At 36.8% G+C, this 26316-nt stretch overlaps 1 protein-coding gene across 4 annotated transcripts in view; it reads right to left on the bottom strand.

Annotated features, from left to right (window-relative positions):
* LOC109059711 (MAP/microtubule affinity-regulating kinase 4-like) overlaps positions 1-24077 on the bottom strand; it is a 30266-nt gene extending 6189 nt beyond the window's left edge. Inside the window, exons 1-16 of one of the 4 annotated variants that reach the window (XM_042756411.1) lie at positions 24063-24077; positions 21945-22075; positions 11677-11874; positions 10020-10073; positions 7915-7963; positions 7715-7780; positions 7470-7540; positions 7306-7362; positions 5685-5921; positions 5032-5151; positions 4697-4796; positions 4429-4538; positions 4079-4253; positions 3786-3997; positions 1912-2015; positions 1529-1813 (exon numbers count right to left, since the gene is read on the bottom strand). In XM_042756411.1, the coding sequence (XP_042612345.1) occupies positions 1529-1813; positions 1912-2015; positions 3786-3997; positions 4079-4253; positions 4429-4538; positions 4697-4796; positions 5032-5151; positions 5685-5921; positions 7306-7362; positions 7470-7540; positions 7715-7780; positions 7915-7963; positions 10020-10073; positions 11677-11793 (1757 nt within the window). In that variant the 5' untranslated portion in view covers positions 11794-11874; positions 21945-22075; positions 24063-24077. Of the gene's footprint in view, positions 1-1528; positions 1814-1911; positions 2016-3785; positions 3998-4078; positions 4254-4428; positions 4539-4696; positions 4797-5031; positions 5152-5684; positions 5922-7305; positions 7363-7469; positions 7541-7714; positions 7781-7914; positions 7964-10019; positions 10074-11676; positions 11875-16354; positions 17039-17161; positions 17281-21944; positions 22076-24062 lie in introns of those variants that run through there. The other 3 variants (XM_042756412.1, XM_042756410.1, XM_042756413.1) reach the window with 3 other exon arrangements.
* Positions 24078-26316: the final 2239 nt, after the last annotated feature.

The raw sequence follows: 26316 nt of genomic DNA, 5'->3' as shown, positions 1-26316 counted from the left end.
CAAAAATAAAATTTGGGTAATTGGGTAACTGAATTCGATATGCTGTCCTCCAGGTTGGCGGGATCTCAGGTGATAAATTGAACCAGTGGCAGTAAAGTTCATTGACAATGAGCTGCCTCTTAATGTTTTAACCATCTTACATATTGCTACTTTAGCATCCATTTTAGTCTCGGTGAAATACGTCCACACTGCTGACATATTTAGCTTTTGCAGCTTATCACATTGTGTGCCTGAAATAGACACTGACATGGTCAAAATGCATCAGAAAAAATTTATTCTCTGTTTATATCAGTAGTTTTGGCTCTTCAAAACAATTCCATAACTGATTTGATTGATTGATTGATTGATTGATTGATTGATTGATTGATTGATTTTTTTTTGTTGTTGTTTCAGGCCGAATAAAGTTGGTTGTTAAAATTTCTGTGCATCATTAAAGTTAATGTTTCTGTGAGTGATTTCACTCTGTTCTATATAATTAGGCTATTCATAGGCTATTTCCAGCCAATGAAGTACAGCTTGAATGTAAAAATCTGTGATCGCTTGTAGGATCTACATTTCAATAACATATTACACATCAGGAATTAAAGAAAAAAAATCTGACCGTAACTGGTATCATCAATTGTGCTTCTTAAGGGCAATTTACACAAAGAACAGTATTTTCCAGACAATTTGCATTCACTTCCAAAAGTAAACAAACAGCTGATTAGCTCTTTGAACTGTTAATGTCTGATCACATTTACTGTTGCTTTGCAAAATTTATCACGTTGACAAAATACGATGAACGACACGAAAATAACAACAACTAAACTAATATCCAAAGCTATTCTGATAGCAAATAAACCAACCTTAAGTAACTGCTTTTTAAACAACCTTTCCTACTGATTTTATAATATTAAGGTGTTGTATCATTTACAAAACTAGAATGAGCACCTCATCTGTTCTGCATCTTCCGTTTTGCTATGTTGCAAAATTATGAACGTCCACCAACACAGAGATCACTACTGAACCAAGAGGCTTGCTATTAATCAGTGCTGCAAATTTGTCAAAGTTCACCAAATGTTAACTTGATATGAAATCTGCATAAGAAAATGTATTTGCCGCCGGACGACCATCAGACAAATATCTTAACTGAGCTGGTTATGACGACTTGAAACAATGGTAAATGTGACTGCACCTTATGGAAGGACTTCTGTTCCTACTGTTGTTATATTGAGCTCTTTTAAATGTACAGCCGCCATATTGAGCATTACAGATTTTTCCATTAATTCTTCATCTTGTTCATATGATATGATCATTATACACTGCTGCATCCAGCAGCACAAATGCCTGACATTGAGCACTGACTTGCCAATTTCTTGCAAAAAAAAAAAAAAAACACAGTCAGTGTAAAATAAGCTTTGGAATAACTTCTCTCTGGATCAAGACAGACATTTTTGATGCTTTTCATGGTTTTCAGACTTTTTTTATTGCATAGCAATGCATCAACTATGGATGTCTTAATTTCTATTATGCAAGTCTCTTCTCTTACCTGCGTGTGAGTTTGGAGGTGAGTTTGCTGAACAGGTTAGAAGTGGCCCGGCTGCGGGCATTGGGTGGCAGGGCTCCAGCATCGTGGCTAAGGGTGGGCGACGTGGGCGGAGGTCCATAGGTGGGTGGGACACGGTCACGTAGCTGACCCCCATGAAAGGTGCTCCGGATGGTGGATCCACGTGTCAGCCGACAGCGCTCACCTGAGGAAGAAGAGGAGGATGCTCCCGCTCCGACAATACTGAGAGTGGAGGGAGAGGTGGGAGGGAGGCGGTGAGACAGGGAGCTGAGAAGAGACAGAAACAGGTTCAGTGAATGAGAGCCAATGGGTTGTGCAGCACAGTGGCAGATCATATCTGTGTTTGTGAATGTATGTGTAGTCACCTGTTGTCTTTGCCATTCTGCAGCAGTGAGTGTCGGTCAGTGTTGGAACGATCTGTACATACGTACGTGTTTCTGCGGGTCATAGTACTTCCTGGAATATTGTTCTACAACAAAGATGGGACACAAAATTTCATTAACCCCCCCCCCAAATTTTAATATATATATATCTCAGTGGCGAGTAGTGACTTTTTTTTAACCAGGTATGCAGAGAGGTAAGATTAATATCACCCCTCCTCACTGGCTTTTAGGACACACTCAAAGAGGGTTCACAGATGACAAATAAGAAACACCATGGCAGGTGTCAATTTAAAAGTATGCACATTTCCTACCTTATTTGTAAATGAAATTCATCTCAAATCCTTTTTCTATCATTTCATATTTAACCATTGTTATTTGAATGCTAGAAAAACAATTAAAACCCACCAAATAACGTTTACATGTTGTTACAAAATGATATGCAATATTCAGGGGGTGGGGAAATGTGGGATTCCTCCGGTCTGTATGAGCTGCATCTGCTGAATGATTTTTTTATTGCCCGTAAATAGGAGTAAATCTCTCACCGGGTGATGCTACTACAACAACAGACCATGCAAAATAATTTTATTTTTTATTTTTAATATTTTTTTAAATATTGCCAAGTAAAACATCGCAACATTGCAAACAATGATAAAATCAGTGAAGGACTGAAGTTTAAGCGACACAAGCATAAGGAAAACAAAGGGAACATTAAAATCTTGTTGCCTTTGAAAAATATTTTATTGTTTCCTTTGTTTTCCTTATGTTTATTATTTAAATTTTTATATACATTTTATAAACCCTTTTTGTATATTTTATCACTTTATTTGTTTACTCAGGAATGTTGCTAAATAACCTATATCTTCAACATTGTCTCTGACCAAAAATGTAAGAAGATCCATTTTCAGTGCACTTTCAAAATGTTTTGCTTGAGAAAGCATGAAAATTTACAGTTACAATGTTTTTTTTCATTTGATTTAGTCGTGGTGGTATTGCATCAAACACAGTGTGGTTTTTGGCAATCGAGATCTGCAGCAGCAGCATTTTTCCACTTGGGCGAGCGCTTCGCAGACAGTTTACCTTGTGCTTTAAATCACCCACGTGACAGCAACCAATGAGAATGCACTACAATCATGAAGAGTCATAGCGGTAGAAGCTGCTGTGAATTCGCTCGCCCAGACACTTTTATAACTGCGCAGATTTACAGAAAATTACCATTGTTTGTCAAACAAATAATCTGATGTATTTATTCCCAACACGTTATTAAGATTTAAGTTACATCTCAAATGACAAGGGATCAAATTATAATCATGTTTATGTTAATTAACCAAGGAACTCATTCTCTCAGATGGCCTGGTTATGCAGAGCATTCGAAGCTCAAATACAATTATGGATGCCACAATTATGTAATTGTTCAATATATAGGGCTATACATATATCAATTAATCGTTCAAACTACACTTATGTTATTCTGCATGCTTAAGATGAATTAATTACAATTATGGATGCCACAATTATGTAATTGTTCAAAGTGGCAATTAATCGTTCAAACTACACTTATGTTATTCTGCATGCTTAAGATGAATTTTTTTTCTTTCTACATGTAATATAACATTTTTAACACCATTAATAAAATTACATTTTTATTATAACATAATAATAAAACAAACAGTTTTCCAATGTACAGATAACATAATAATAAACAAAACCGATGTATATTATCTGTCTTTATCACTTTTGATCAATTTAATGCATCCTTACTGAATAAAAGTGTACATTTTTTAAATATATATATATATATATATATATATATATATATATATATATGTATGAAAAAATTATCAAAGTGGTGGTCTCACAGTGGTGGCGGTCATCTCCTTGCGTCGATCAGGTATCTCAGCCTTATTAGGGTTGTTGGCGGTGCTGACCATTGGACTAGACGGTGGTAGGGTCCGACTGCCCATAACGCTACAGCTGGCCTTCCTCGGTGGCATGCGGCTCTCACGCAGCTCACGGTCTCCGCCGCTGGTCGGGCTACGTTTAGGTTGCATCACAGGCATGCTGGGACCACCTGCACAAGAAACGAATAATTATAATTGTTAACTACTGGAAGTATGTTTCTGTTTAGAGTTTAAGCTGAAGTGTCTCATACAGAAGTCACTGTGCCGTCGCTGGCGGTGGTAGGTAGAGGCGCTGCGCTGAGTCTTGCTGTGTGAGGATGAGGAAGATGATGAAGAAGATGAGTGTTTGTTGGTTCCATTGGTAATTGGGCTTGGACGTACACGCGGCAAAGTCATACTGCCACTAACTCGTGTCTCAGCAACATCCTATGACCAGATGCCAATAAAGAAAAAGAGTAAAAAATAAACTGAAAATCCAGGTCTTTGTTGTGCTCCATGCTGGCAAACAAGTGGTATTTTCAAGTAGAAATATAGTAACACAGTGTGTGTGTGTGTGTGTGTGTGTGTGTGTGTGTGTGTGTGTGTGTGTTCAATGTATTACCTCAGTCTTCAGGCCCAACAATAGATATGTAGCTGTGACTTCATTATATTTCTGATTGAGTAAAGAGTCTTTGATCTCTTCTGTAGTAAAACCCATCCCGACCATAATCTCTGGAAAGACAAAGAAATTAAAGAACAGAGAGGAACATTTACTAACACATTAAGTCTCTTTATTCTAAGGATAATTTGAACACAACAGTAAAATAATAATAGGAGCAAAATACATAGTAAAACACTTGAATCAGTTTCCTACTGGTCTACATGCTCACCAATGCGGTTGGGGTCACTGTAGTCCTCCGCTGGTTCAACGTGAGGCTTTAGCTCATCGCTCTCATACCCTGCATTCATCCACTTATCCTTCATCACTTGCTGTGGAGAGAATACCAGCATTACACAGAAACCTCCCAGCTCAGTCATTTAACTGTGCTGACTTCATAACTCGAATCACACACGAATAATTAGCAATTTCTAGCAAATGCATGCTGTATGCATTCTACAACACAGAAACTTTACTGAGATATGACTCAGCACAGAGGCATCATATAATGTATATGGTACAGGATTAGGGACGACAGAGTGTATCAATGTATTTGCAAATATGCACCTCTAGAGTGCAACGTTTGCTGGGATTGAGCACAAGAAACCTGCGCAGAATCCCCTCACAGTCTGTGGACATGTAGAAGGGCACACGGTACTTCCCCCTCAACACTCGCTCACGCAGCTCCTGGAAAACACACATGCACCAACAAAATGTGTGACAAACAAATATCAGTGTGACTTTAGTTATAAAGTTACTAAAGGATTAAAAAATAAGGGTTTAAATAACTTTTTAGGTCCAAAGTTAAAAAACGGTGCACTATTCTAAATTAATTTCTCCCAATGCACACTACTGTTAAAAAAATTTGGGGGTAGAATTTTTTATTATTATTATTACTTACCATATTCAGCAGGGGAGCATCAAATGGCAAGACTTTTATATTGCTACAAAAATAAAATGCTGTTCATATGAACTTTCTATTCATCTTTAGCACCAAATCAACATATTACAACAATTTCTGAATGAACATGTAACACTGAAGACTGAAGTAATGGCTGCTGAAAATTCAGCTTTGTCAACACAGGTATACATTTTATTTTTAAAATATATTCAAACAGGCAGACAGACAGACAGACAGACAGACAGCTTTGACACAAACTGTATTATATAAAGCACTATAAAAATAAAAGCAGGTGGGTGTAAGAACAAAGTAACTGTACCTTGAGGTTCTGTCCATCAAAAGGAAGCGACCCACTGACCAGCGTGTACAGGATGACCCCCAGGCTCCAGATATCCACCTCTGGCCCGTCATACTTTTTTCCTTGAAACAACTCTGGAGCTGCGTAAGGTGGGGAACCGCAGAAGGTGTCCAACTTATTCCCCAACGTAAACTCGTTACTAAAGCCAAAGTCTGCTATCTTTATATTAGCATCTGCATCCAATAGCAGATTCTCTGCCTGTAAAGACAGAAATTGTGAAAGAGAGAAAAATAATTAAGTTATACAGAGCTGTGTGAAGGAGAGAAAAAAATTGAAAAATACAGGATAGACACATACTACATATACTAATACTTTATACTATTACAGTATAGTGATTATATAATGTAATATATGTAGCAAAACTGCATAAGATAGTGAAGTTTATGGGATCTGAAAAATCAACATAATTCAAGATACATTTCTTTAATGCAATTTTGCTTCTCAATTAAATTTATGTTGTGTTAAGGATATTTGGATATTTTTAGTGGAAAACAGGACAAAAATTGAGAATTTTTTATATATATATATTTTTTAATGAGGATTATTATTTTGTGAATTTGGAGTAACATAATATGTTGACATGCTTTAATGTTCTTTTTCTGTACAAGCCTCTCAGTCTGCTCTAAAATGGCCAGCTGACCCAGTGCATAGTCCCTCCTTCTGACAAGCACAGTCTGCTCTAAAATGGCCAGCTGACCCAGTGCATTGTGATTGGCCGAAACACTGCAAGCACTCGTTGGAAATGTAACGCCCCTTTCCATAATCGTGAGCTCTTTCAAAATAAATGTAAAGACAGTTAATAATGTCCTTAGTTTTACCATCAGTTCAAGCCCAAAAGGGGAACAGAGTCGTGTGACAGACACAGTGATGAAGCTCCTATGTGTTTGCAGTACACAAGCCACGGACGGTTAAGAGAGCTGACTCCACTGTGTGACCGTCTCTCTCTCTCTCTCTCTCTCTCTCTCTCTCTCTCTCTCTCTCATACACACACACACACACACACACACACACATTTGAACAGTCAATAGCAAATACTTAAACTAATAACAAAACATACGTACAGTAGCTGATTCAGAAGTATCAGATTGTCGTGGCAAAGTTAGAATTACCTCCTCTCCTAGGTTCACGAAACGGTCGTCCATAAAATGCGTTGTTGTTGTAAGTAATCTTAAAGATTCCTGAATGCATCTACTTTTGGAAGGCCAAATAAAGTGCTTTTTCTTTCACCTAGATACACACAGCATCTCCCTGACATGGCTGCTTCAACACTAACTGCGGTTACTGAAACCACGCCTTCTTTCTTTGCGTGAACATTTGGGCGGCATTACGCAAATATTTCCACATAGTGATGTAGAGATGTGGGGGCGTGCTAGAACGAGCTGTTTTAGGAGGGTGTGGCAGAGTCTTAACTTTGATAAAGAATATCTCTTTGGATTTGAGACTTTAGTCTTTGCAACTTTACAGATCTTCTTTATGCACCAAGAGCTTGTAACACTTCAAAGAGAAAGGAAAAATTGAAATCGCATCATATGACACCTTTAATTTAATTTAATTTTTTTAGTCAACAGATTCCAGCTCGTACCTTCAGATCTCTGTGAACTATATTCTTCTGATGACAATAATGAACAGCTGACACAATCTGAAACAAAACAGAAAAAAACAACACAACCCAGTTAAAACACTTGATGGAATACTTTTATCTTTAATCCTGCACTATATGCTGCAGTGATAATGTAATTGTCTCACCTGTCTAAATTTGGCTCTAGCCTCTATTTCTTTCATTCTCCCATGAGACACCAGGTAGTCAAACACCTCACCTGGAAAACCAAATCACACATGAATAATATCCCAAATATCACAGATGCAACTATAAATATTATGTTGAGCATCAAGTCTTTTTGCATTATGTTGGCCACACTAGAATTAAGTTATATTTGTTTTCTATAGAACAAAGTTATATTCCATACTCCAGCATGTAGATCAGAGCTCACCTCCACTTGCATATTCCATCACAAGATAAAGCGTCTTCTCCGTTTCAATAACCTCAAAGAGTCGGACTGTAATATATAAGAGTAGATGACATTAAATACTTTTGGTAAGCTTACATTTAAACATCATTAGCTAATTATTTTGCATTGTAATTATTATAAAAGCAGCAGGCATGCATTTATTGCATTTTGGTGCATCTTACCAATGTTGGGGTGGCGAAGAGTCTTCATGATCCGCACCTCTCTGAACAGCTGCAGAGTACAAAATGATTATCCAGAATAATACATACTATTTAAATTATTCCCAGAATGAACTGATATTCTTCATCAACATCAATAATTGTGAACTTGAAGCCTTCATGTAGGACTGCAATATCCAGACACAATAAATATACTTCTGTATTTTGTTCTCTCTCCTTCTGAACGAAGTACTCAATATATAATCCCTGTTGCTGTGGAAACCGGATGGAGTCTTGAACCTGCATCTGTCCCATAATACATCTCACAGACAGCTGTTCAGAAGTAATGGCTTTGATACACCCCTGGTTTCATTAATTCACATTATCGGATGATACATATACATTTACACATGAAAGTGCGCAGACACACACACATGTTGAAAATGTATAGATTAAATCAACCCAGCCTGTCTTCTAGTCAATACAGATGTCTAATGAAACTTTTGGGAGGAGCTTGTACAGCTAACCCTGTCAAACAAATCACAAGAATATATGAGCGGCTGTTTTCCTCACCCATGTGGGTTACTGAGGCTTGTCGATTCATAAGTCAATCACATTACACTTCTCTTTTTTATCATATTGCCTCAATCTCTCATAATGACTAAGCACGATATTGCGTTTATTGAAAATCAGCATGAAATACATTTTTAAAGTATGCTATTGATTTTGGTGGGGATGTTGAATTGATATGTGTTTCATGTTCTCATTCCTGTTTGTATATTGTTAGCAATCAAAAAAAGTATGATATTGATCTTATTGTGAATGATTTTTCCTTGCATATCTTTTTTTTAACCTTATATAATATAATCAAAATATTGTATCTTGTTCTACAGGTGACATATGTTGGATTTCTTAAACACCACTCCCTTCTTACATCTGCAAGCTCTCATTAAGATCTGCCTCCATCCAAGTCCCCGCCTTATTTTTTTCTTTTTCTTTTTGGTACTCTTTGTACATTGTGACTTTAAGTAGAATAAACATGTTTAAAAACTGTGTTGTTGGCATAAGAGCTCATAAATGTTTGAATAAACTGCTAAAACATGCAAATCAGAAGGCCAGAGGAAGATCAGAAAAGATATATTGCTGACACAGCCACAGAAATGAATGCCGTGAGCCCGGTCACATGTAAACATACTTCATTATATTTATTTGATATCACTTATATAGTAAAACATAGAAACTATCATCTAGCAAACATGACACAGGACAAAACTCAGCTTTTCTCTATGTGCAACACAAAAGGGCAAAACAGAGGGATAAGACAAACAATTACTCTGACAACTGACAAATACACCACTAAACAGTGATTCCAGCATTACTACAACAGCTCATACCAGTCATATGAGTGGTCAAAAAGCCATACGTGACTTATGGTCAATAAGGGTGGATTATGGTTTGTGTACAGTTAACTGTGTGTGTTACAGGGCCGGGATTGAATCACAGTGGGTCATTCTGGGCCTGTGGAGAACTGCAGCTGTCGACCTCTCCTCTCCAACACATACACTAAGCACACAAACAAATTATGCATTTTGAAAACAAGACTGCCTATAGGCAGGCCTGAAAACGAGTTAACTAAACAGTGCTTGGAAATACAGTAGATATTTGGGGGGGGGGGTGTTTAGTTACTAAATTTCAAATTTTGCACACCATAGGGTAAGTGCTGAGTTGTGATTGCTGAGATTTAATGTAAGATCCCTCCAGATGAGTGAAAACCACCGATTTCACAAGTGTGTTCAAAGTCAAAAGCATTTCAAGCATAGCTTTGTCAATAATCAATAAATGTCGATGTATGCTCAAACTCAGTGCTATATTTGAGCGGTGGGCTTCAGTGGGAGGATTGAAGGCCGATGATAATCTATTATGAGACAGATGAGTCACTGGTGTGCAGGAGAGCGTGCAAACTCAAAAGCGACACTAAAGTAAACATTAACACCACACACATATTGCTGCAAAACTTCCAAGAGCCTCACGCTATTACATATACATACAGTATATATATATACATGTGCTATGTTAAAATGCCATCATGACAGTTGTCTTAATAAAGAAAAAATGTCTTGAAAACTTACCTTTTGTAGGCTGGTTGGGTTCAACTGAGTCTTGTCGATAATCTTTATTGCAACCTAAAAATACAATGCACAATTAGTGATTTAAGCTCAAAATAAAATTTCTCTTATGTCAGATAGATAGCCCCCCAAAAAAGTCTTAATTGTTTGTGATATAGTGTCATTTTTATCAAAACAAACTTGCTAGACGGGGAAACCAGTTTAAACAATTCTTGGTTACAAAAATGAGAATACATACACTACTGTTCAAAATGTATTTGATCAAAAATAGAGTAAACCAGTAATACTGTAAAATGCTATTTAAAATAATCATTGCTGTGATGTTTTCAGCAGCCATTTTTCCAGTCTTCAAGTGATGTTGAAAACAATGTTGTCAATGCTGTAAACAGTTGTGCTGCTAAATATTTTTTGTGAAAAAAATGTGATACATTTTTAGGATTCTTTGTTTTTATTTGAACTAGATCTTTTATTATTTCTATTATAAATGTCTTTAATGTCACGTTTGATTAATTTAATGCATCCTTGCTGAAAAAAAGTATTACTTCAAAAAGAAATCTTACTGACCCCACACTTTTGAACAGTACTGTATCTGACTCCACTATATATCATAGTAGGCTATATAAGAGAAATCTGTGTCAGGATTTTAAAAGTACTCCTTGCTTCAGAGCTTTGTTTATTTATAGGAGTGACAACCACATTCGACAAATTAAAAAATTCAGGTGATAAGCAAATGTATTCATTAAATATGTAGTGTGTACAGAGCCAAACTGTTAATTCAATGATGATATTTAAAGTGCATATAATTCTCTTTTGTTCTTGTGTGGCGCTAGTCAGAGCCAGATCCATGTGTCTTGACTCATTGGCAATTTCAGATGCAAGTCTGTCTCTCTCCACCGTAGCTGCTCCCACCAGCCATGTGGTCTTAAGGCAACTCATACTGTACAGTTCAAACAAAGCACATGCTGATAGTAGCAGCTTAAAGAGCTTAAACAAAACACTCTGTTAATGGGTATTTTATTAGAACCTGTATCTGATCACTAATATTACTCAAAAATAGCACAAAACTTTTAGCATCCATGTTACCCATTTACAGCCAAAATGTTGCAGTGGTTATGTCAGCCATCATGAGTCTGGGAGTGACGTCTGTATTCCGTATACAAACACAACCATAATTTACGGGGTAACCATATGTATTTAAATGCAGTTGTCTCTCTCAAAGGTGTATACGTGGCTCCAAACTGCCACACATAAGTTCACTATTAATGCTGCAAAAGTTTTTAAACTCTCTATTATGGGATTTAACTAGTATTTTAGAAAAATTCTAGAACTTTAAATATTTTAACACTGTGTGCTGGCATGATTCTTTAAACATCACAATTTATTACTATCCAAGATTATTAAAGCTCTCTGCTGCCCACAGAAAAAGACCACCTAAAATCACACTGTCTCAGCTTTGGTTTATAAAAAGTAAATGTGGGGGCGGAGTTCTTCACACTTAAGTTGTACCACTTTAAAAATATACCACCCAAAGTATTACAGCTCACAAGTGTTCGGATGAGAAGGAGACATAATACAGTAGCTCCTTTACCAACATCTTATCACACACTACTGGTTTTACCTACGTAAACTCTCTCTCTCTCTTGCAGTCCTTCTCTCTCACCTCTTTGCCCGTGAGGATGTGGCGGGCTAGTTTGACTTTAGCAAAGTTGCCCTTGCCGATGGTTTTGAGGAGCCGGTAATTTCCGATGTGTGGCAGCTCGTCTGAGCAAGAGGCCATGGAGTTACGACATCTCGCACCCAGTGATCGACTCGACACATTCGTTCCCTTCTCTGAACGACTCGCCACCAAAGACGCATGCTGGACAGAGAGACAGACACAGAGAAAATGTATTAAAATTAATTCAGTTCAATTTGGGAAAAAAATATTAAATTAAATTATCTAATTTGCCATATTTAATTACTCAAACTTCATTTTACTTTTTTTTTTTTTGGCTAAATAAAAACTCATTTCGGTTTCAGTGTTCAGGTAAAAAAAATTATTTCAGTGCATCACTATGTTTACACAGTTACAAAGTGGGTTTGTAAAAGACTCTCAATATACACACAATGAATCAAACCTCTGGTGCCACAGTAATAGAATTAAATCAGAATTGAAGAAAAAAATACAAAAAAATAACTTGCCTTTTGTGTGCCTTAACGTGTTTAAAAGTATTCAGAAATACATAAATGTAAGGGGAAATTAATATAATTTAGCTTGCTTATCATAAACATGAAAACTAAATTATAAAAATTCATATGCATTATCATTCAGATTGTTAATGTGATGATGGTATACGAGAGTGTGTGGGAAAACTGAGGTTGGCATTGGTGTGTGTGAGTAATTCTGCCCTATAATACAGGATTAACTTACTTTGCCTTGGGAGTTTTAGTCTGCCACAGCTGAAACTAAACTTTCTATTTAGATTAGCACATTTAAACCTGACTGAGCCCTGAACACTCAGGCTAACGTCTGCTAAAGTTTCCTTAACGGCTCAAACTGTCCCCTTAAGAGATACAGAAATCAAAACATGCCCAGGTCCCCATCTGCACCTCTGACCACAGGATTGGCCCTGGCCTACTGTTACTGGACTCTGCCACACACACTGTATACAAAATATGCCAAATTGTACATACTGTGCACTAGCTCTCATTCTGATTTTTAAATAATTATAACAAAAGAAAGAAAGAAAGAAAGAAAGAAAGAAAGAAACTATCACAGACTGTTAGGAAAATCTTGAGAGTCTCTTGAGAGAAATCCAGCCAGGAGAGAGCATGGATGGGTATTTAGTTATCTTGGTCCAATTCTGGCTCAACAAGTTACATACATATACTTTTGTGTCACATACTAAGATGCCTTTATCTAGTTGGTTTTTGATGGCATAGATATATCATCTCTGTGATATCTCTGAATCATGTGTTTATTTAGGCAGTTTTTCTAAAGAATAACAATTGTTCTAAAATATTTTTTTAATTAAAAGATAACTGATAACAATATGAAATGTTTCTTAAGCACCAAATCAGCATATAACAATGATTTCTGAAGGATCATGACACTGGAGATTCTGGTTTATGTGAATTGGAGGATTCTGGTGTGTGTGTGTGTGTGTGTGTGTGTGTGTGTGTGTGTGTGTGTGTGTGTGTGTGTGTGTGTGTGTGTGTGTGTGTTAGAGATGCAACAATACAGTTACGCTATGGTTCAATACGTACCATAAAAAAAAAAAAAGAATTATCATATGTCTACTTCAAATTTCTTTTGAGAGAAGTATTATTTTACCTATTTTTACAAAAATAGAAGGAGTGGCCATTATTGAGTGCTATAAACACATGTGATGTCTGTTTCATTCATACTGGAAGCCAGAGGGCGCCCTCGCGCAGAAACTCCACATATGTAACAGAAGTAACAGAACTGATGAGGCTCCAGGAAATCCCTAATATGCCCTGTGTTCCATTCGGAACGGTTCATCCCTATGCCCTAATCCCTTCAAAGGGTTTACCCTCCGGAGTGAGAGTTTCGAAGGGTTCAAGGGTGTAGGGGACCAAACAACTGTTTCTTGAAGTGCCCTTCCGCTTCATCATCACGATCCCACACGGAGTCGCCATCATCATGCAAAGAATCTGTGCAAAGGATCATGGGAGCCCGAAGTGTCCATCAGTTGTACCCTTCTAAATCCTTCATTCCGAAGGGCCCTTTGAAGTGGCCAGTTTATATAGTGCTCGAACTCACGTGCACACACACAGAGAAATATATAACATATATAAAGGGAAAGCAATTAATAATATATATATATATATATATATATATATATTGTAGAGCCCGACCGATATATCGGCCGGCCGATATTATCGGCCGATATGAGCTAATTGCATTTAAATCGGCATCGGCGTTTATAACGGCCGATGAAACATAAAAAAACCAGAGTCTCATGAACTCATGTGTTGAGTGTTGCATAGTTTGCCCACCAGAGGGAGCTCTGCAGCTCCCCAGTTGACAACAGTGCCAGAAAATCCACTACAGAAAAGAAAGCTATCAGCCGAGCCACTGAGATGTACTCTTTTGACGGGATGAGGTCTGTCTGTTTTCATGTGAAATGATTGTAGATTGTAGTTCATTCTACACTGTATATAAAAACACGTGTGTGGTAGTTCTAGCTAACGGTCCTATCATTACACTTCTAAATATTCTGTAACATCAAATTACAGCCGCTAATGCATTGCTAGATTAGATTAGCCACAAAGCTAAAGCTACCATGTTTATCAGTGGAAGAGCGCGAACGTTAATAAAGAGGAGTGCAAACTATAACGTTAGCGTTTTAACTTATTCTAAATATATCTGCAGTGTTTCCCATCAGACATAGACCGCGTAACTGTGGGCAGGGGGGCGCGTGTAGTCAATGACTAGAATTATGTACAGCGTGCCTCGAAAAAACAACAACTGTTACGTTATTCTATCGCAAACGAGCTTCCTTTTTTAGCAGGCCCCTAAATGCTTGCTATTAACTTGTTTAAAGGTGGTTCTTCTCAAAATTGACAGCGGTGTGTTCATGAGCACTAACGTTAACCATTTCAACTTCGAATTGATTCCGTAATCTTCCGGTAACAGTAGGCTAACTTTACGTTCGGCAGCGCATAACGATGTTTTGATTCAGACTCAAAGAGAAAGCAAGAGGAGAAGATATACGGGTCCGTGTGAAGTGTCTGTGAGAGCAAATATAGTGTAGTTACAGTAACTACAGTAGGTGCGTCACGAAATTTAAACCAGAGGGGACATGTAAATAAATGTGAGCCAAGCGCTTTTTTTCTTCTTTTTTTACAGATTGTTTCAAAGCAGCTTTACAGACACCATAACAGGAAAATGTTTAATAATATAGTTAAATATAAGTAGGTAATAATTACCTATTGCTTGACAAATTTAAAATATATATATATTGTTCTCTATTATTTCTAAATTTTGCCTATGTAGGAGATCCCTGTTTATTATTATTATAATTCTAATGATGACATGATATAATGATACATGGTGATATTATTTAATACACATGCTTTATTCTTTCTCTGTGCACAGATGGCTGAAAAAAGGTGAACGCTGTAGCAGCAAAGTGTGGGTGACTACTTCTGCAAAGATTCCTCTACAGTGTTCTTTTGATCATTAAAAAATATATACTCTTGATGTGCAATTGTTTAGTCACTGAGGGACTGTAATCTAAGGCTTTTTTTTAACATAAATCCCTTCTGGAAAATGGTTTATACAGCCCACAACATAGAACAGGCAGATATTTTACTATTGAATGTTGTGTAAGTGTAGTTTATAGGAAATGGGTCTAATATCCAGTTTATTTTCAAAATCAAAATATCGGCTTATAAATCGGCTCTTTTCGAGTTAATATCGGCATCGGCCCCCAAAAATCCATATCGGTCGGGCTCTAATATATTGAGAGAGACAAATGCAAAGCTGCGTTAAGACATCAAGAACCCGCTCATTATATAAAATTTGGTTAGTTGAACATATTCCAATCAATTACTTAAAACATTTACCTTTGTGTAATTACTTTAAAATTTACAGTGTGTAAAAATACATTGAATGTTACCATCAGGAGTGTTTTTTCCCAACCTGTTTACAATCAGTAAATAACCAATAGTTGTTTTTGATTAGTGTTTACTGAAGCAACACTAAATACATTAGCAAACACAAGTCTGAGTCAGTTCATGAACCACACTGTAATTTGTTGGCGCAGAACTGGTAGGCCACTACACTAGCCAGTGCGTCAGTTTCTGTACGCTAACGGCAGAACACAGCTGACGATGAAACCTCACGCCACCCTCCCTAGTCGATTCTGGTGCCCCGAATGGCTATATTCATTTTCTGATATGCAGAGACAGAGTGTTTTCTTGCTTTCCTCCCGCAAATTCTGCCAATGAAGCAAAACCGCTCTCTGGGAGAAGAGCGCGCGCTGAGAGCGCATGGCGCTCGTGCGCAGATGATGCGCTGATGTGTACACTATGCGGATGGCCTGCCCTGAGCTCTACTGCCTGCGCGTTTCGCAGCGCCTCTTTTGCTGCTTTGCACTTTCAAGGATGCGGCCCATTTTGCCAAAGAACCTGCTACACGTAGATGGGCCACTGTATTCTGCCTCTCCATCCTCCCATGAATATTAGGCAATGAATGCCTGATATTCATCCGGGCTGCAAAAATGACGGTGCACCTGACGTTAAACACTGGGCGTTGTAGGATATGAATGGGAACGGGGCACTGAGATGATATTTTAATACAATGATAATTAATTTGAAATGAAGATACTTACATGATCTGTGCTCCGGTCGTTCGCAGACGGTAAAGCAGACCGAGAGGACATTTTCCCTGAGATTGCATACGATTAAAGAGGAATAACGCGAACAGAATTTACAGATTAATCTCCCCCGGTAAACGCAGCCCACATCGGCCGTGCTGCTGCAGCTGGGACCGTGCTTCTCTCACACCGCCTGCTCGGTAAAGCCTGCGTCTGTCATGACAGCGGCAACAGCAGTCCGCAAATCTCACAGATGTCCTCGAGACAGCTGCATTATTTTTCCGGGATGCAAACCGTAACGATCGAACGAGTAGTTGACGATGAAAACGCAAGCGCGGCGGTATATATGTGCTAAAACAGTGTAATGCTTGGCCGGAGCCCAAAGATGTTGTAGCGACTCGCTACCCCCCGCCTCATCTCTGCGAGCAAAACAAATACGGCTCCGAAAACCCCGTCCTCATTTCTCATAATAATACCGAGGATCTCTCCGCTCCCCCGTCCCATTCACTCTCGCGCGCGGTCGCTCTCTTCTCGCATCTGTTTGTCATGGGAAAACAGAAGCTTTGGCCGGTGACGAGGCCGAGACCCGTTCACATCCTAAAACAGCCGTTATATTCCAGCGGCGTTTATGTGAGATGCGCCACTGATGCCTCCGCTAGCGCTCGTCTCAGCACTGACACGCGCGCGCGGGCGCACTAATGGACAGTTTAAAGAGCCCCACACAAGCAGGCTGATAGACAACTTGCACGTGTCAAAATTCTCCGTAGCTTTCTAGGTCTTTAATCTCAATTTATTGCGCCTTTTCATAGTCATTTTACTTACTCAAGAGTGTTTTAATGGTTAAATGCCATAATCTACTGCAGTTGTTTTAAGATATCAATCTTTATATTAAATGACCACAAAACTGTATATTTACAATATTTACACTGGTCCTTTGGCCAGTGGCAAAGGACAAGATTATTAACAAACTACATGATACAGCTGTCTTCAGATGAATGTTTGAAAATGAAGTTGCTGGTCCCCAATGCCTCTCATACTATGTAACTGTTTGGTTAACACACATTCTAGAAGGGCCAAAACAGTTACATTTAATTAGCACTATTTATCAAATAATAATAATAAAAAAATCATTAATAAATTCATTATTTAGCCTTAAAAAACAGAGGTACTCAAAAATTAAGAGAATGTTCAGGCAACCTCTAGTGGACCATGCGATGGACTTGCGATGGATATGTCTTACTGTGCTCCTGCAATGATCATTTAGGCTTTTTACTTTTAAGATCATTTTCCAAAATAACCTATACAGCAGTGGTCTTTAAAACTGTGTTGGTATAAATGCAGATACATTTTCTTATTAGCTCAGTCCAGTTAGAGATACAGCTCATGTGATATTATGAAAGTGGTTGACACACGTTCAACGGAATCAGATCATCCTAATCTGAGCCACTAATTTGAAAGTCTTCATTCTTGTGTTAGTGTACATTTTTAAACGTAAAAGAAAGAAAGAAAATGGATAAAATGACACTGAACCTAAGTTTACACCATCAAAGACCACTAGATGGAGCTCTAACGTAGCCTAATTAAATAAATAATCCTACTTGATTTTTATTTATTTATTGTCCAAGGAGGCTCACTGCTTCTGTTAAATCCGATAAGAGTTTGTAAAGTGCTCACTGTGCTAAATTCTAAATCTTATCTGCAGATTCCTGACATATAAACATTAACGGTGATCTGAATTATTGACAACACAAGTAGAAGCCTGCGATAGCCAACACTTTTCAATGTAATCTTTGTGAAAGATATGTTTACTTCGTAATCTTAAAGTAATCTCAACTGCCTTCAGGACTTGCTGTCTCCAGTGAAGAGAGAGGTACCCCACTAGATGGTCCCAGAGATCTATTTACCTCTCGGTAACTGAGTATCAGTAAAACCTGAACGGAGATTAATCGCCGATTGTATCCTGCATGCTGAACTTCACGAGTATTATTTAAGTTATGTTAAGTTAGAGCTCAAATCGTATAAATTATTACGCCAAATAGGAAACAAGTATACATCACTCTTCAGGAAGTGGAGACGGAAATTTACCCAGTCATCATAACAAGCTACTTCAGGAGGCAACTCCAAGAAGTTAAAATAAAGAGTAAATAATTTTTATAAAGATTAATTCATCTCAGGAGAGCTTTCTATAGTTCACCTCGGTGTAACTTGTTCGCTGTAAAACTATAACGAGAAGGGTTTTTTTTCTCACATTAAACATCACAATTTACAAAATTTTTGGGTTTCGGGTAAATTACGAATTATATTAATTGAAATACATATTTTTATATTATACGATTGATAATAAAAATGTATATATTTAAATGTTATATATGAGCATTGTGTTGATTTCAGTAATCAGTTATTGTCTGTGTTTGATGATAGGACTATTGCAAAGCATTCCAGTTGAACAAATAACAACCATCACCTAGTAGGCTACTAAATTAAGGGGTTTTAGGTATGACTGCTTATATCAATTGAAAAACAGAATTATTTTAAATATGATATCTGCACAGTAACACATATTTTGATCAACTTGTCTTGTTGGGTTGCATTCATGAGTAATGGCAGGACTGGCCTGCAGGAAGGCCTCTTCGACATCTAAGGGTTAAGTGCCTTGCTCTGGGGTGCAATGACAGTGAACAAAGGAAGGGCAGTGACATTAGAACCAGCAGTTCTCACCTACAAATACAACATTTTTATGGGCACACAATGTCAACATCCTCAGAGGGCCCATTTGGGACTCAAACTAGTGACCACTGCTGTGAACTGTATGCTTTAAGGTTAAAAGAGAGTGTGTTGGACTAGATAAAATAAACAAGAGAATGACGTGTGTAATTGTATCCGCTCTACTTTTGTGTGATAAACTGTGTCTTTACACATGGGCTTGTGTGTGTAGTGGCAGTTTAGTTTTTGTACGTTTTTAAGTGTAGTGATGTATGTGTGTGTTTGTGTTTGGGTGTGTTTGCCTAATGTCTTGAGTTTTGTACTGTGTCAGACCCACATTACTGTTTCCTGCGGGACGTCCTCCTGACTGGTTGGCTGATGAAGCAAGAGCCTGTTTGCGTATATCCATGAAGTCCTGTGTGATGGGGGCAGAGATCAACCTCCCGATGCAATATTTCAGAATGCATGCTATTGTTTCTTTTTCTCGTTTACTCTCTTTCCTTCTGCCCTGTCCTCCCTGTTCCTCTCTTTCCTCACTTCTTTTCAGGAAGGCTTTCCTTCTCCTTCTACCCCAGAGACCCAATAAATTAACGCATGACTATAAGTCACAGACATGTTTTTGGCTGTCCTCAGCTCTCAGGTGGACTGTCAAAGGTCACGAAAATGGTTTATGTGTTTAAGTCAGTGTCTGTTTACATGCAATTTTTCAGCCTCTTGAATTAATTCAAGGCAACTAAACAAAAGGTCTTTGTCAGGATAAGAGCTCTTCCGATTTTATTCTTGTATATTTTAATAATAGGTCCTAGAATGTTCTAATGACAGTACAAAAGAACCACCCAAAATACAAACCTCCCGCTGACCTTATTCTTGATCAGCTAGATGAAATCATGTTAAAATGGACCATATTAACCAACCAGATTGCTCATTAAGGCTTAACGAGCTTATTGTCCTCAGTATCTTTGTACCATTAGTTTCCTGTAAACATTCGTGTTTACGCACTGAAGTCAGTGATTTTATTCTGTTAGTTTGGTCTTTAAACCTTAATAACCTAATTTCATTCAATTCTATACATTGGAATTCATCTGCTTCCAGACCAGCGGTTCTCAAACAGGGCCCTGGGGCCCAATAGAGGGCCTCAGCAAACTTCCAAGGGGGCCTCAGTTTGACTTAAAATGATTTAAAATAAGACAAGTCAAGTATTTAAGTCAACCAAAAATATTTCTTATTTCATTTTTTTTGTCTTTGAAGAACCAGGAAGTCCACATTTTTGAAACCCCTAAATATATGAGGAAGCCTCATTTTAAAAGTGTGATTTCTAGACCTGGAAAAGTCAAGTAAGTTAGTAAATCTTATAACTCTGTGGGCATTTTTTTAATAATATATACTTTATAATTTTTTTTTTAATTATTATTTTTATGATAATATTTTATTGGGTAAAACCTGTAGTAAAAATATTTAGAAAAAAAAAATATTCTTATCCTTCGTCCTTTATCCAGTAAATACCAAACACCTGGAAAAGAATATTGTTGTTGACGGTTGCGGGTCTTGTAGTCCAAAATAGGTTGAGAATCACTGCTTTAGACTAACATTCACTTCCAACAGCAGCTTTATATTTCACATAAAATGATTTCCATTTAATCTCTTCTAGTATACATTCTGTATTTCAGTTAATGTATTAGCTAGTTGTTAAAATTCTGAATTGAAATCAATAATTTGAGATTTAAAAAAACAAACTTTAAAACGTACAGATGTTTACTGTTATATAATGACTTTTGTCCTTGTCAGCATTTTATAACTGACTGCCCATCCAAGAAGCCTGTTTCCTTGCTTTGCTCTTGTTCTGTCTCTACAAATACACTAAGAAAGTAAATTCAACTCAAATCAATATTTAATTTCCCTTTATTTATTTGGTAAGTAGCCATGCAAAAAAGTGAGGTCATTCGCTGTACAGTCACACCTTATTTATGCGATAATGACTGCCTGACTGCATTATTCCTGATATATTGTTTGATGATTCTGTAAAAAATTATATTATGGTCTGCTAGCATTCAAGTAATTTTAACACACAGTGAGCAGACTGTCTCTCTTCTGGCAAGAGTTCAGTGGGTTTGGCTGTTTTCTGTGTTTAAGTCGTGCTGATGATGTGGTCTGACTTCCTGTATATTGACAGCCTGAGACAAACACTGCACATTCATCTGTCTACAGGTGTAAAAGGGGCAAAGGTCAGAGCATAGAAGGGAAAAGGGAGATAAGAAAGGTGTATGTTGTCTTGAGTCTAACAGAAAAGAAGGGAAGTTGTACCAGTGTTCTCTGTGGGTGTGTGATATAGAGGGAGTTTAAGAGCACAGTGCTGTCCTCACACAATTGACCTCTATAATTTCCTGTTGACTTCAAACTAATGTGAAACTGACTTTAGGGCAATACATTAAAGATGATCTATTGCTCAGTTATATAATATTCAGAGTATTCACTCTTAAAAGGAAGAGAAAGATTATGCCATTTGTCTATTCTAAGAAATCTCTACAGTGGGAATTTCTGTCCACTGTTAAACCCAACAAACATACACACATTCACCCTTGCCACCTTCTCTGCAGCTATACAACACCTATTAATAGGATTGAATAGTCTTTTTTTGTTCTTGGAGCTCGAGTTGTTTTGCTGCAAGTCATACACTCTGACATCCGATACCAGTAGTGTTTGAGCATTGTTGTACAGTTTATTAAAATATTAAAATACAAATTTCAAAATTTCATATTTGCTTTTTGCACTTTTTGCATTTAAATAAATAAATAAAGCACTTTGTGCGCACACAGAGACATAAACCATTTGTGTGGTGTTTTCCTATGGTTATTCAGATGTCACCAGTGTTTATTCAAAGGAAGAGACACATCAGCAAACTCACCGTCTGTTTATGGTGTCTCTGACATCACCATCAGTATTTATGGAGCTCTCTTCTGTTGCACGCCCAAGGAAGATGTGCTATCATAAAAGGATGTCTCATTCTTGAGCATTAAATGAGAAGTAAAGGAAGCCCTGGAGAATGAATCAGATTCAAATGGTTTTCAAATCAAAAAATAGAACAATAAAACTTATAACTAATTTAAAATTCTACTAAAATTTCACTTGGATCTTTCTTTGATCTTTCTAATTGTTTATTTAGTTATAATAAGATTTATAATTAAACAATTACAATAGATATTTATTATGGTTACGATATTTTGTTTATTAATTATGTGGTACGAGAACACTGAAAATTGTGTATTAGTGTGTTTATTCAACAACTTTCTCTCAGAAATTGCAAGCAAATTTCATAAAGAATTACAAAGAAACAGCAGGTAACACATTGAATTAAACATGAAATTTAGAACTAGAAAGACAAATAATATTTTCTTGTGAAACAACTTGTTTTATTTACAACTGAATTTTTTTTTAACATTACATTCTTTACTTGGTTCAAGAAATGTTGTTTTAAGATAAACTGTAGCAAACAATGTAGAAACAGTTCTGATAATAAAAAGCAGAATATAAGACTACATATAACTAAACAGTAATTCTAGTCCCTGTTTAATATTTGCAGTCTCATATATGTGCAAAAAGCATACATTAATTTTAAACACTTTGTACAGCAGTAAGACAGTACATAATACACAACGTGTATGTGTGTGTGTGCAAGTGAATTATTTTCTGATAAATAAGGATGTCCTGTTTGCTTAAATACACACCTCCATTGTTCAACATAAGTGGTGGCACAGAGGTGAATGACTGACTGACTTTTTATCAGCTTCTGGGAAATCCATTGTAATATTCCTAAATTCTATTGCCACTGATTAGAATGTCTGATGAAGTAATTAACTTCTTGTCAGCTGGAGCCAATAACAGGGGTCCATTAGAGATGGTGTGGCTTAACACTTTAAGGATGAAAGGTTTTTATTGTTTAAAACAGCATCACATAACAACAAAACTTTTGCAGTGATGCTGGATAAACTAGATAGACCACTACATTTGTATACTTACAATGATTATAGGAAAATATTATTCATGTAGTTTTTTTACTATACAATTGTTGGAGCCAAAATAATGTAGTTGGAAAAAGGATCACCCCCTTGTGTCAGTATTTTGTTGAAGCACCTTTTGCTTTAATTACATCCTTTAGTCTGTTGGGATTTGTTTTTACTAACTTTGCACATCTAGACTAATCCATACAACCCCACCATACTTTCCATAACTCCCCAAGTTCACTCTCTTACCATTTTCAGTGTTTGTGGACTGCAGTCTTAAAGTCATTCCACAGATTTTCAGTGGGATTTAAGTCTGGGCTCTGACTAGGCCTTGCAAGGACATTCACCTTTTTCTCCTTCAACCAATGTGTGCTCAGTTTTGCTGTGTGCTTTGGGTCATTGTCATGTTGGGAGGTAAACCTTCTTCCCATTGACAACTTTCTGGCAGAAGGCAGCAGATTTTCCTCAATTTGACAGCATTATGCTCCATCCATTTTTCCTTCTATCCTGACAAGTGCTCCAGTCCCTGCTGCAGAGAAACACCCCCATAACAGGATATTACTACCTCCATGCTTTACTGTAGGAACACTGTTATTTGGAAGGTGAGCTAGACATACAGAATCGTTTGGAGGCCAAATAAATAAATTTTAGTCTCATCTACCACAGAATCTTCAAGCTGCGTTTTGGCAAAGCTCAGTCATGACTGCATGTGGCCTTTCTTGAAGAGTGGCTTTTTTATTGCAACCCTCCCATACAAGCCACATTTGTGATATTGTTGTCTCATGCACAAAATAACCACTCTTTGTCCCTGTTGTGTATTATTTTTTCTGTCAATATTAAAATTAATGAAAGAACTATGAGTATCTTTGTAGTGCATTTTTTAGGTTTGATAACTTGAAAAGTAACTTTAAAAGTAATTAGTAATCTGATTACATTTTAAATGCAGTAATGAGTAATGAAATCAAATTACAATTTTAAAGAAATAATTAGTAATTTGTAGTGGATTACTTTAAGTAACTTACCCAACACTGGTTACCACATTCAGTGTCAAGACTCGAAACAGGTGAACTCATTTCAGTACAGAAGCCACAGGAAGTTGCGCATGCGCGACTGAACGAATCACTCTCAGAGACGACTCGTTCGTCCCGAGTCACATTAAAGATTCGTTCAAAATTAACGAATCGTTCAAGAACGAACCATCACTAGTCTACACGATAACACTGCAACCGAAGTTTTGGAAATCTTTACCCTGGCAGGAGTTTTCAAAATTGTTCGGTTTCAGTGACCTGGTGCTGCGTTTGCGTGTGGATGAACGGCCAAACCGCATAGAAAAAGTTTTGAAAATACCCGCGTTCGTGTGGACAGGGCAGTATGTTGCACTAAAAAGGACTAAAATGCTCATGTTTTCAAGCTGAGCAAATCAAAATGACCACAGCCGATCACAGTTGAATGTCAAATGGCTTTGTGTGCCACTGAGAAGCTGATTAGCCAACGCTATCTCACGACCAATTCGTACGTATTTTTAACGAGGGCTACATTCGTACGAATTTGTACGACCTCACTCGTACGATTTCATACGATTTGCCTAGAAACCCCAGTGACGGGTAGTTTAGGGGCGGGGTTTGGTGTAGGTAATTCGTACAAATTCATACGAATGGTGCAACTCGTAAAATACGTACGATTTGGCAAAAATCGTATCAATTTGTACGAGTGTGGTCGTACGAATTCACATCAATTTACCAACTCATATCATACTTTTAACAACAAAAATAATAAAAAAAAGATTAGCTACACCTGATTGAGTTTACATTACAAGTCATTTTCATCCTTTTTCCAACTCAAGTCATTCTGTTAATAATAATAATAATTAAAAAAAAAACTTCTGACATGTTCATGCTATATCTTTCACTTGGATGTTAAAAGTTGCACTGAGGAAATAGAGCTGGATAAAACAAAAACTATCCATTTTCATTTCAGTGTGCAAAGCAACAAAATGTGATTAGACTATTTCAAAGGGGGGATTATATATACTTCACAAGGCTGCATGAAAAAAGAAAGTCATAACAGATTGAAATTACATGTGATTAAATTACACATTTTTTGGGGTCAACTATCACTTTATAAAACTTGTATCCAACACCAGATGTTAAAATATCAGACTGTTCTTGTTTTCAGGTTGAAAAAAAAATATTGTTATTTTCTTTTGTTGTATTACTTAAAACTACATTTATTTTATTTTATTGTCTTAGCCAATTGTTTGTTTATAATAAGAGTTAAAAGGTACAATTACACACTTCTCAGATCAAAATATTGTATGAGCAATGGGAGATTTGAATTAAGAATTACTTAGAAGTAAATTATTTGGGTAGCCTCTGTTCTCTTTTGATACTATTGAATACTATTTTGATATTTCAATTCAATTAACATTTACCAATTTAACTATTTATCTAATGAGTCAGATAAAAAAAAAGAACAAAACAAAAAAACTGGAAATCAAAGAAAGTAATATATAAAGTTTTGTGCTGATCTACATCAGGGACATTAGAGGAAAATCCAGCTGATTTCACTTATACCTTATTCACGTGTATCTACTTTAACAACCCTTACAAAAAAGAAGTTTATTCAAGTGTGCTATTAGTATACTTCTTTTAAACTAAAAATAGGAATGTACTTCTCAGAAATATACTTAAAATGTAATTTAAGTATACTTGACTTATACTTACAAAAAGTCTAAATATATTTGAACTATACTTGTGCTCCTAGAATCCGTGTTTTCATTGTTATACAGTAGAGGGCGCTAGTACACATCTTCTGTACAGAATTTCCAAGAAAACACAAGTGAACAAGAAAAAGAAACAACCGATACTAACACATGTAATCTTTTACGATCATCTGACATGAAACAGCATCAAAACTGTAACGTTATGGAATATAATGTCAACCGATGAAGAGGTAATTAATTACAGTCATGCTTTGGGGTGTTGATTGACTCCATCTACGTTTTGATTATCATTCTGAATCCAATTCATAGTCTTTTTTCAGCTTTCTGTTCAAAATGTTATTTCTTTATGTTTTATGAAACTTACCCACATTAAAGTGTTTAAAAAAAGAAAGCATGACACTAGAATAAAATGTTTTTGTTTACAAGCAGATACCCTGTTCTTTCTTTGGATGTTTTGTATGTTCAGATATTCATATAACAAAATATATACAAATTAAAACCTAGGGACATAGTAGTATACTTAAAGTATGATGTAAAGTTCACTTAATGAAAAC

The sequence above is a fragment of the Cyprinus carpio genome, chromosome A5 (genome assembly GCF_018340385.1).
Source record: "Cyprinus carpio isolate SPL01 chromosome A5, ASM1834038v1, whole genome shotgun sequence".
In the NCBI taxonomy this organism is placed as follows: domain Eukaryota; kingdom Metazoa; phylum Chordata; class Actinopteri; order Cypriniformes; family Cyprinidae; genus Cyprinus; species Cyprinus carpio.
This window is presented reverse-complemented; position numbering and strand designations above follow the sequence as displayed.